Source organism: Pinus tabuliformis, chromosome 1_1 (genome assembly GCF_031772625.1).
Source record: "Pinus tabuliformis cultivar Carrire ecotype Pingquan chromosome 1_1, CPIR1, whole genome shotgun sequence".
Classification (NCBI taxonomy): domain Eukaryota; kingdom Viridiplantae; phylum Streptophyta; class Pinopsida; order Pinales; family Pinaceae; genus Pinus; species Pinus tabuliformis.
The window spans coordinates 881471571-881484732 of NC_142297.1; the positions used below are offsets into that span (position 1 = coordinate 881471571).

The 13162-nt window shown below is 38.7% G+C and overlaps 1 protein-coding gene across 1 annotated transcript; it reads right to left on the reverse strand.

The window, feature by feature from the left end:
* Positions 1 to 4849: 4849 nt before the first annotated feature.
* On the reverse strand, positions 4850 to 8554 carry LOC149217170 (uncharacterized). The gene is made up of 2 exons (XM_089390149.1): positions 7413 to 8554; positions 4850 to 7151 (listed from the first exon to the last, which is right to left on the reverse strand). The coding sequence occupies exons 1-2, from the start codon at positions 8552 to 8554 to the stop codon at positions 4850 to 4852; spliced, it is 3444 nt and encodes a 1147-aa protein (XP_089246275.1).
* Positions 8555 to 13162: the final 4608 nt, after the last annotated feature.

A 13162-nucleotide genomic window follows, 5' to 3' on the forward strand; every position in this document is an offset into this window, starting at 1 on the left:
ATCAGATTTACTGAACGCATCCAACACATCCACCAACAAGTTCACGAAATCCTGGAGAAGTCAAATGCTAAGTACAAGTAACGAAATGATCAACATCGGGTGCCACAAAAGTTTTAGGTGTGACAAAGTCTGGTTGCATTTGCAGAAAGAATGTCTTACTGAGCCCATCGGAATCTCAAAACACTCTGATATGATCCTTACACCATTACCAAGACTATGGGAGACAATGATTTTGAGCTCAACATTCCCCCATTCCTTGGCCTGCACCCAGTGTTCAATGTGGACTGCCTTCGACCATACTTCCCACCATTTTTGGACACATCAGACATTGCAAAACAACTCACACCAAGAGAGTTAAACCCAAACTGCATGGAACATGCCACAACTGATCGAATTATGGACACACTAGTCAAGAACACTCGCTAGCAAAAGATCCAACTGTATCAGGTTGTCAAAGCTGGCCAACTCTTGCACCAAGGCAAGTGGCTCACCAAGGACCAAGTTCAGCAAAAGTTTCCCCATCTCATGGAGATACTCAATGCAATGGGGACCATTGCTTCCTAAGGGGGGAGGATTGATCTAGGTGGATATTAGTGGCCACCCTCCTATTCCATTTGGACCCCTAACACTATCTCTTTTAGTTTTTCAATTTCTTTGATTGTAGCACAATTTACTATTTTTGGCAATTTTCGGGTCTTGAACTTCTAGAGTCGTTTTGAGGGAAAACAAAGAGACCAAAAGATCCCCAAATGGGCTCACTTGTTTGTTTTCAAACGATTGTTCGAGATATTCGAAACGAGGTATTATGATAGCCAAACGAAGATCATATGCCAAAGTTACGACCTCGGGAGATTGATGTACCAATTTACCCAAACGGGGTGCAAAGTTTTAGCGCTTCATCTACGAGGGTTAGGTTTCTAGATGTTTAGGGTTTTCCATTGTTCTTCAATAATAAATAGGCCTTGGAGCATCATTGTAACACAATTTAGAGGCATGTAGCCACCACATCTCTTTTTAGAGATAAGCTACCATCGCCTGAGCTAGTCTTATTTCCATTTTGTTTGTAAGCATATTTCAATATTTGATATTAATGAAATGAAGTGTCATTTTTGCTGCATCTTTTTATTTATGGTTATATCTATAATTTGTTGCGTTCCTATTTAAATTTGGATCACTAATATAGTTAAGGTTTTTGTTCTTGTTTGCCCTTACTAATGTTGCAGCCTTCAACACATAAGCATCAACAATCCATGTTGACCTCCACTTCCCAATAAAACATCCCATGCCTTTAGAAGGATATTCTCTCGCAACATTCCAAGAAGAACTAAAGCATATTCAATACATATTCATTAATGATAGCACCCCCCAAATTACGTTTAGAAACATCCTGCAAAATATCATAAATGCAAACCCAACAATCGAATATTGGACGGTTATCATGTCACAAACATATTCCTTCTTGTTTGAAGATGAAATATATTCATTCCTTAATTCTATGCATCTATTTCTAGCCAATGATCAAACATTGCTACATAATAAAGAAATGTTGAAATCTTTAAACATTTCAGTCGCACGATGAAATTAACAGTGCCATTCCTTACAAGATCTCTACATTATTTTACCTATTTATTAATTGCTCTATTTTGTATACCATTATTAATAAATCATTGCATATCTTCCATTATTATTATATTTCATTTACTTACTTATGAGGTTCTCTACATCTTGGAGCAGGACCCGCAAACTCCTCATACATGTCGACACTATATCGATCATGCACCGAAATAGAACCAAAAAAAAATTGTACTGCATAACTTACAAAGAAGGATTTTACCTGCACCAAATCCAAACATTCCATTGTACCACCTATACCCAAATGTAAGACTATTATTTAAAATCAAACGTCTTCTCAAATATATAATGAAAATACATGAACGTGCCACCATGCGAGTAATTCATGCTTATTTCCAATCTAGACATATGCATCTTCTACAACGTATATGATTATATGACTTTGATGGTGTTGTATATGTCATGATTCTCCTTGTATATATATATAATCTTCCCAACATATAAATCATTAATGTTGTTGTATATGTTATAGTTCTCCATGTATTTATCACTAATAACATTATTTTCTTTTTATCTCCATATATATATGTTTATTTGTCTCAATTATATCGCATCTTCTGTTACTTCTTAATTCAACAATAATCAAAACCATAAATCAACTTGCTCTATGGTTTTATGAGTTTTTCTAATGCTTTCAAGATCAGAGTTGTGTTTATAGATTAATACAAGAAACTTTTATGAACTCAAGTATGTAGATTGATTAAAAAATATTAGAAGTCCACATTTGTATTTCCAATTTCCCATCATTCAAATATGTAAACTTATCCTCAATGTTGTTGTATATGTCATGGTTCTATGAAATCAATTTTCTATTGTCTTTCATTGCTTTGATCCAAATGAATAAACATTTGAATATTTGACTTGGTGTTTGTGACATTGGAGTTGTGTTTGTATATTACTATAAGAAGTTTTCATGAATTAAAGTCTATAGATTAATTTAAAAATAACATAATTTTATATTTGCACAAAACTTTTGATATTAAGAAATGGGAGGGGCTAGTTCCCTTTAGAAGCATTATGGGCCCTCTTTTTTTTTACATATATATATATATTTGGTACATATACATGTCAGAACAGGCTGACAGCCGTCACATCGAAACTTAATTTAATCACCATCACCGGAATGGAACAGTATACAGTGCAGCATCCGCGCAGTGCCGCAAGATTCGAACACGGGTGGGGGGTGTGCAAACCAACCGCCCCGACCGCTATATCATGCACTCACGTGCTTGCACAAAACTTTTGATATCATTCAAATATCTAAAAATTTTAATTCTTTATTTAAATTTTCATGTGATCAAGGAAAGAGAGATCCTAATTATAAGAGGTCACCTAAAAACAACAATATTAAAATTTTTATTTCACTCTCACTATAACATATAAGATCTGTCTTCATTTATGCTCTTATTCACTTATAACATTTCTATTCACTTATAACATTCTTTCACTCTAACTCTAACGTATAACATCGATCTTCATCTATGCTCTTATTCTTTTATTCACTTTTGACATTTCCTTTACAATATTTAGTGCAATTCCGATATTTTTAAATTTTCATAATATATTAAATTTAATTTCCAATTTTATTACAAAATTTGTTACTATCGAATTTATATTAAATTGCAAAGTTGTCTAACTAAAATTCGAATTAGGACCCACTAACATAGGTAAAAAGTGAAAGACAATGTGCCCACGCTTTGGGATTACCATTAGGAAGACTTATAGTAATGAGAGATTGAAATAGAGAGACATGGTCGAGATGCTTTCAGATATCATTTGAACACCTTTGATATCACTCGACACAACTGCGTAGCCTTAAAGCATAAACCTATGAGATGAAATTCGAGTAAGAAATGTATTCGTATTTTCAGCTTATAAAGCTTGGATAAGTGCATGGATTAATTTCTATTTTCATCTCATTTGATGAGTTGCTAACTCAAAATTTATTTCGCATATTTTGGTAATGTGAATATTATTTCGCATATTTTGATAATGTATTCACATTTAGAAAGGAAAAAATAGAACATCATAGTTATAGATGTATGAATGTATGGATTTACGTCTTTGCCATTTCGAAAATACAATTTCGAACTTAATAAGAAAATCACTTACGGTTACAACCCTATTTTGGTTAGGATTATCTATTAAGTGTCTTTTAATAGAGTTTAGGTTTCTGTGATCCATATCAAGTTAGAGAAAGATTTTTCGGCGAAAATCACATGGAATCTCATTTGTCGACGCGTTTCAAACCAACTAGTGTGGTTCATCGTCAGCACAAGTTGAAGAAACAGATCTAGCTCATCATGCTAAATAGTCTGAGCGGAGCCTCCAACAGCGATCTTCCCTAATTGTTACATATTTTATCGTTACGTATTTTTTAAAATTATTCTTTAAAATATTAATTATTGTTCAATCTCTGGTTGAGAAAAATATTTCAATAGTAAACAAATCATTATTCTTTCTTCTACTCAATAGAAATAAATTCAACTCGAATCCAGTATTGCTTTATGCCATAAGAAAAAAGTGTACACAACCAATACATATATCCAGTATCATTGAGATATAGTTTTCAACAATTATACATAATATATTCACTTACATTGACTTTGACCGAACCAAAAATTGACTACTCTTCTTTTTTCCTTTTTTTCCGCTGAAAAAAAAAAACGAACCATCTATTAATAAAAATAGAGAGTTACAGAGCATATGCATAGCATTTCTGAAGGACTCATTCTTTTCCTTATAATAAGGAGAAGAAAAAAGTCTCAGCTGGTTGACACAAAACCAGCGCATCAGTCTCATATGGTTGGCAAGGAACCAGCGCGTCAGTCACAACTGGATGACAAAAAACATTACAATGTGGAAAAACTGCTCACCAGTCGCACATCAAAAACAGGGAAGACGACCCATCTTGTACACACACACCTCTTGAGATCCAATAAAGGATAGCACACAGAAGAGAATTGTGAGAAGACAGAAACTGAGGGTCTGCAGAATCAACGAGGCAAACAACGTCTTAAGAGAATCCAGCGTAGGCACGAGGAGGATTCTTGAAAACAAGAAAAAGCGAAAGGATTACACATCGATCCGAGCCTCCTTTTACCAGGGAAACAAACCAAAAGACCTCAAGAGGTTCATCAAACAAAGTAGAGAAAAATAAGTGAAACAAATCAAACTATGTACAAAGCACAAAAGCAGTTTTATGAAAAATAAGAGCTTAAGCAAAAATGGGCTGTTCGAGAGGTCGAACCACCCCATTTTCCTCTTCCAAAACTGTCCACGACCCCATATCTTGTTCGACACCTTCTTTGGAAAGGTGATCAGCTTCAAAGTTCCTTTCCCTGAAGATGTGACAAAGGGAAAACTCTGTGAAACGACATTTTAGACGAGAAGCTTCTTTAAGCAGGGGAAGCAAGATGAAATTTCTACAGTGTTGCGACCCATTAAACCATCTCACAGTGTTCATAGAATCCCCGAAAATCTGGACTTCTTGCACGTTCCTCAGGATAAGCCAACAAAGAAGGAGGTGAAGGGCTTTCAACTCAGCAAAGTTATTGGAACCCTGGCCGAGACCAACTGAAGCTTTAACAATCTTTTCCTTTGATAAATGAATAATCAAGCCAGCCCCACAGCGTCCATTAATGTCAGAGGCCCCGTCAAAATAAGCCCACGGAATTGAAAATCTAATAGATTCTTGCCGAACCAACCTGGTAGTAGGAGGAGCTTGCGGAACAGGGATACTATCATAAATAACAGCTCCTTCTGCAGCCAATCTTCCAATCAGGAAGACAGAGTCCTTAAAAATGACCTGATTCCTGGCAAGCCATGTCCCCCAAGTTATAAGAAGCCGGATGGATCTCTCTCTGTCATTTGAAGCTTCATTCCACCACTTCTGCCAAGCATCCAATATCCCTTGCCCTTCCCATCTAAAAGGGATTTTGATCAACCTTAATGTTTCGGTCCACAGGCTAGAGTTAAAAGGGCAGGATAGGAACAGGTGATGAACTGATTCGATACTATCTTTACAGAGGGGGCACCAGCCAGGACCAATCCTTCCTCTTCTTTGAAGAAAATCCCAAGTAGGAACTTTCTGGAGCAGGACACACCAGAAGAACAGTCTTGTTTTAGCTGGCCCTTTTAACTTCCAAAGTGGTTTAACCCACCAAGCCGGATTCTCCCACCCTTTTTGGGACATCATCCATTTATACCCCATCTTTGGAGAGTAAAGCCCATTCTGGGCAAAGACCCATCTAAGTTCATCCGGAGAGTCTGAGAGCCTGACTGAAGAGTTGAGGAGGTCCTTCCTATACAAGTCCCATTCCTCCAGCCATTCTTCATCCAAATGTAAATCTATTCCCTGCATCCACCCTTGACTCCATATGGTGGAAGCCCGGGGATCAACCACCTGATTTAAAGTGTAGAAACCCCTCTCTTTTAAATCCGCAACCAGCCCCTGAGATAGAGAAAACCTCTCTGAACATCCTATCCAGGGGTCTCTACCCAGCCTGATCTGAGTTCCATCCCCCACACTCCAAGCCAAACCCTTCTCTATAATTTTGACAGAAGCGACCACAGCTTTCCAAACCACCGAGGAGTTTTTGGAGGACTTTAGTGGCAATCTGATCCAATCTATCATTGATAGAGGGTCAATGTATTTTCTTTTAGAAACAGAGGTCCACAGGTTGTCAAAGGAAATGAGCCTCCAGGCGAGCTTTGCTGCTAAAGATTGGGAGAAGCAAGCAAGATTTTTTATCCCCCAGCCTCCCCACTCTTTAGGACGAGCCACTTTATCCCAGGCAATCCACGGGGTAACTTTCTCTGACTTGGACCCCGCCCACAGAAACCTGCTGCATAATTTGTCAATTGAGGTTAAGATTCCTTTGGGAACCCATGTCAAACTAGCCCAATAGACTGGAACTGCCATCAAAACAGATTTTATTAACACAAGCCTTCCTGCCCTGGAAAGCCACCTGAAACTCCAATGTTTCAGATTGGATTCGATTTTTGCAAGGATCCAATTCCAATCTTTGATCCTGTAATTATCAGGTTTGAGAAAAAAACCCAGGTATTTAAAGGTATCCTCCAGCGCTTTGACTTCGAAATTTAGAACCATCTCCACGCTGCGCATCATTTCTCTAGACAGACCTGTGCACGTGAGAGAGGATTTTCTCTCATTAATGCATAGACTAGTAGCCTTTAGGAAAAGGTCCATGATCCTTTTGAGCGTCTTACAATCCTCGAGACTACCATTGCTGAACAGTATTATGTCATCCACGAAGAGGAGGTGAGTAACCCAAAAAATTTCAGCCACTTCAATACCTTTGAGAGACCCCTGTCTTTTTGCGTCATTAATCATAAGACTGATGCCATCTGCTGCCAGCAGGGACAAAAGGGGAGAGAGCAGACAACCTTGACGCAGGCCGCGTTTAGGACTAAAAAAGCCGGAGGGCGCCCCGTTGATCAAGACAACTATGGAAGATGAAGAAACACAATTCATAATCCATCTCACAAAGTCATACCTGAAACCCAGATGAGTTAGCAGAAGCCTAAGGTACATCCAGCTGATTCTGTCAAAAGCCTTTGACAAATCGATTTTCACAACGGCTCCTTTTTTTTTCCCAAATTTTAGACTATGAAGAGTTTCTTGAGCAACTCCTACAGCTTCATGAATTTGTCTGCCATCTAGAAAGCCAAATTGCTCAGGGGAAATGTTTTTGGAGAGAAAAGGTTTTAATCTAGAGGCAATAACTTTTGCAATAATTTTGTAAACACAGGTGCACAGGGATATGGGCCTGAATTCTTCAAAAGAGCCCGGGAGATCAGATTTGGGAATGAGGGCTAGAAAGGTGGCATTGAAGGGATGATATATTGATCCTGTACGCCTGGATTCTTCCACAACTGCCACTAGCTCATCTCCAATGAATTCGAAGAAGTGTTGGAAAAATTCAACAGTCCAGCCATCAGGACCGGGGCTTTTGTCCTTTTGCAAAGTTTTGAGAATGTCTTCTACCTCCTCCTTAGAAACAGGTGCCATGATGGAGTCATTTCCTTCCTCCTCTATGAACCTAGGAAAGAACTGGGCGACTCTTATAACTTCTACGATAGAAGCTTCCTCTGGCGCTTTGAAGAGATTCTTGAAATAATTGACCCCTAATGATGCCAACTCTTCAAAGGAGCGTGCCAGATCACCATTGGCTTTCTTCATTTCCCAGATAGTGTTAGAATTTTTCCTTCCTTTAGCATAATTTTGAAAAAACTTGGTGTTATCATCCCCCGCCTGCAACCAGATCGCTCTACTTTTTAAGCACCAACTCTCCTCCCTGAGCTGGAGAATTCTCTTCCTTTCCATCTCCAGCTCTTGAAGTCTGGCCCGAGACTCTGCTATTCCATAGCCATTACCGCCTGGGTCTTCAAGAAGGGCTATCTCCGAGTTGACATTTTCCAGAGTTTCTTCTTCCTTCAGTTTCTTATGGAGGGCCCATTGCTTAGAGGCAACCTTCATCCTTGTTAAATTATCCATGAAAGCCTTGCTGCGACTCTCATCTTCGTTGAGATCAACTTTCTTCCAAGTGTTGTGGAAAAGGCTAGTAAAGGATGCATCCGAAAGCCAAGAGGCATTAAATTTAAAAGGAGTGCCCGGTTTAGAGAAAGCACCCTTCACTTCTAGGAAGATAGGGAAATGATCCGAGTGACCGCCTTCCCCAACCCAATGTCTAAAAGCCTGTAACTTTTCAGTCAGCGAATCACAAAGAAGGAATCGATCAAGCTTCTTCCCAATCCATTCTTCTCCTATTCTTCGATTCCTCCACGTCGGGCGCATCTTGAGCGGGGTGACATCCACCAGGAGAGAAGAGGCCAGTTTATTTAGAAAGAAATCAGAAAGGGGATTTGCTCTGGCTCTGACCCCCCAAGATTCTGTCATCCCCAAAGAAAAATTAAGATCTCCGCCGATTATAAGATTTGGGTGCGCCAAAAAAGATTTAGCGAAGAAGGGGTTCCAGAACCTCTCCCGATCCAAAACAGGACCATAAACATTAAGAATAAGAAAGGGGATGCATAGTTCATTGGAGTATAGCTCCACAGCCAATACATTTTCCGATCCCCAAGAGGAGATCTCTCAAAGAACCTTCACGTTGAAACCTAGTGCCACCCCTCCCGAATGACCATTAGCATCTATGACATGAAAGCTCTAGCCCGGAAGAAGCTTAACAAGGCAACCTGAAACCTCTTCCCCCTTCCCCAGTGTTTCTTGGAGAAGAATAATATCAGGTTTTTTGGACCTGACCAGTTCCTTCAGAGCTAGCTTTTTGGGTAGACTAGCTAGACCCCTGCAATTGTAGGATAAGATGATCATCGTAAACTCGCAGAGGGTGTCCGCTTTGCTCTAAGCACCCCTGGCAGAGACATCTGCTTCCCGTCAGCAATATCGATGACAACCTTCAACTGTGCCTTCGACAGATTAGATTTCCTTCCTCTTAGCTTCCTCGGGCCTGTTGACACCATATCCAGCTCCAGACCTCCCACAGCAAGCCCTTTCCCCTTTCTGTTGGCCAAAGGTCTAAGATTATAGGGGCTTTAGGGCTCCAGACATTAGGAGGGATAGAAAAGACAGTGTCCATGGGAATAGAGGTCATCAAAGGGGAGGATGGAATGGCCATGATAACACTATCTAAAGAGGCTTGACCCTTCCTCAGGTCCGGCATATCGTTCAAGAACTGCCTGAAAGGACTAGACTCATCACAGCAAGACTAAGATAAAGCGATAGGAGAGCATAAGGAGGAGGAAGGGGAAAGAAACAAACTCGCCTGAGCCACCCCTGCCTTTTTAGAGACTGCTGAGGGTCCCAGGGAAGTCATCGTGGTTGAGATAGATTCACTTGCTGCAAACCCCGGCTGTTCCTGATCATCAACCTTCCCTTGCTCCGGAACCAATCCCTGAGCGATTGCCTTGAGGTCGCTTTCCTTGGTCTGAGCCTCTTCTTCCTGTGTGAACACCTTCTGGTTTGCCTCCAGATTATTTCCACTTCTCCTTTGTCTTCGGCGTCGACGGTGTCCGAGAGGACACTCCCAAGCCAGATGACCATATTGATGGCAATGATGGCATCTGAAAGGGAGGTTTTCATAGTCCAGGGTCTGAATAAACTCAAGACCTCGATACTTCAGGTTCATAGCGTCCGCCAGACCTTCTCTGGGGTTTAGACTTACCAGGATACGAGCAACTCCCCAATCATGTGTTCGTAGATATGATCTATCAATGTCGAGAAACTTCCCCAGGGTATTACCAATTGAAGTGAAGGCCGAGTCAGTCCAGAATTGCATAGGGAGACCCGGTAATTTGACCCAGACTGGAGACTCCACTGCTTTTTCTTTCTGGGCGTCAAACAGGGGCATCCATCTTCTGAATAAGATTGGCCTCTTCCCGAAGCTCCAATTCTTTCCCAGCACCCAATCGACATGCTCCTTTTTTCCAAACCGGATGCAAAACCAACCTCTGTCCAAATTCTTGATCTGTTCTGGCTGACCCGGAGCTTCTTTCCATTCTGACTGTGCCCAAACCTTAATGTAGTCTACCGAGAACTTTCTTCCACGGACTCTACCAACTAGAAAGGTTTCTGAGGCTTCCATCGCCTGATCTATATGAATATCCACTCCAAAAACACAACTAGGGTGCTCCTCCTTTATTCTGATAGGTTTTCTCTTCTTCCACTTTCCACCCCCGACATCCTTCTTGGCTTCTCCCTCTCCTGTATTCTTTTTAACAGGAGCATCTGCCTTTTCTGCCCTAAGCAACTCAGGTCTTCTTTCAATAGGGTCTCTGTTGCCTTCTTCCGCCTCCACAGCCGACCTTTTTACCCCAACGCCAGAGGTGGGGGCCAGTCTTCTCACTTGTCCCTCTTCTCCGGATTCTTTCAGCTCCCGTCCTACCTCTTCATTGGACGAAGCCTTCGACAGGTTGGGGGGCAACCCTTCCAAAAAAAGATTTGTGACAAGGACCCTTTCATGAGCTCTTATTTTCAAACCCCCTTCTCCCACCGCCTTGTCAAGAAACCGAGGGTACACAGCACTATTCGGGAAGAAGTGTTGTAGATTTTTCTCGGATACGTCATGACCCCAACAAGCGAGAAGGTCTTCTAACGTTGGTTCTATGTCGACGGACTCACATTCGAAAGCCATCTCCCGTTCTTCACATCGACCTGATACCACCATTTATTATTCGTTGCAGAGATCTAACTTGACAGCCTCCATACTGCATAGCCACACCCATGCTAAACCCCAGCACTCAACCTCCAAACTCGCACAGTGCTCTGCCTCCAAACTGCGATATCACTATCATTCAAAGCCCTAGCACTCCGCCTAACCAAAAATTGACTTACATTGACTTTCACTGAACCAAAATGCACGGCCTTTGACAGACCTGCTGAAATACTGGGCCACTGCAAATATACCGTTGCAAAAGCATAAAAAGCATAAATTTCTCGGGATTATTAGAATGCTAATAGCTATAACACAAAGAGTCTTGGTTATCATACAAGGGTTTATAGCAAGTTTATTTACTTTTTATTTTTTAATTTGGTTTTGGAAGATGGTATATTTTGTTATTTAAAATATTTTTTAGTTCATAAACAATTTTAATAATTTTCATAAACTCTTAAAAACTCTCACGTCTTAAAAATTTACATAGAGTTGCTGCAAGTTGGCCCCTGAGTTACGGGAAGCGTCTCAGACACCTCCACTTGAGCCCTATTTGTTCTGAGATAAAAGGAAAAACAGAAAATTGAATTTTAAAATAAAAGGTAAAGAAATAAATAGCAAAGAGTGGTAATATCTATTATCTGTTATTATATGGCAAGGGCTAACCAGCCTGCCATAGGGCATTAAATGCCTGGGTATATGCATGCTCTATAACAAAATAACACACAACTCTTACTTTTAATTTATGTAGCCACCAAAAACTAACACACAGCTCTTACTTTTAATTTATGTAGCCACCAAAAACTGTGTGTTATTTTGTTATAAAGCATGCATATACCTGAGCATTTAATACCCTATGGCAAGCTGTTTAGCCCTTGCCGTTATTATATTATAAATAAATTGATTATTTTTTTTGGTAAATATGTACTAATTTCTTATTATAATATTAAAAGAAAAAATGGAATCAATAATTTTAACTAAATAAATTACATTTTCTTTATATCTTTATTACTAAGAAACTTATTAATATTTCCTTGAAAATCGCTGAAAGGGAAATGGATTTATCAATGTGTTTTTAATGTTAACCTGAAGTAAAGCCCGACAACAAATTACACTCTTTTTCGTTTTTAATATTGAAATCTCTTTACGAAATGCTAAGGATATAATTCGATTATTAATGATTCAGTGAACATTTAATAGAATTAAATTCCGGATAGAAATGCAACTTTTTGATAGATTAGGTATTTATTTACCAATTTTTTTTTCACTTCTGGTTCACGGATACCCGGGTCAATGGGTAGCCGCTACATGGGTAGCCGCTACATCCAGGGTTGTTCAACACTGAGTGGACGCACCCGAAGGCATCAACACCCCTCGGCCTATTTACTGACCTAACCCCAAGAGCTTTCGGGATTGGACCCTGTGACCTCCCATTGGCGAGGCACTTGATTTGACCGATTGAGCTAACTCTTGGGGCTTAGTATTTATTTACCAGTTAAATTTAACATGATATCCTATTTTTTTCAATATTACTCTCACTATATATATTTTTATGCCAAATATAAAATATTGATATTAACATAATAAAACATATGATACTTAATTTAGAATATAAACATATCATTCCATTTAAAAATTTGTTACTCATGATATAGAAATACAATTTTTTTGATTTTTATTTAATAACTAATAATTATTAATATTTAATGTATAAATTATTTTTAATAAATTAATATTATTAATTTTATAAAATATTATTAATAATATTTAATTTTAATAAATTAATATTATTTATTTTATAAATTATAATTAATAATATAGAAAAAATAGTTTGTTTTTATTTTTATATTTATATATTAATATTTATTTACTTTAATTTTGATTTTTAAAGTGAAAAATTATATATCTATATCTATATATATAATTGCTCAAAATGAAATGTTGAAGAATAAAAAAAATCAACATCTTTCTATTTTGAACAATAACTTATTATAAATATTTTATTTATATTTACTTTATATAATATAATAGGAAAAAAATCAAATATAAACTTTACAAAAATAAAAATAAAAATCTATTTAAGTTAGTCTCAAGGGTTAGCTCAATCGGTCAAGACAAGGCCTTGCCAGATGGGAGGTCACATGATCAATTCCCGAAAGCTCTTGGGGTTAGGTCTTGCAGTAGGCCACGGGGCATCAAGCCCAGATTTTTCTAGTGGCTTTGGTTTCCTCTATTAATCCAAAACTAAGATGGATTTACCATGTTTCTTAATATGATGGGTTTTTACTTCATGTTTAACACACAAGGAATTACACTTGTCCCTAGTATTGGGAAATACA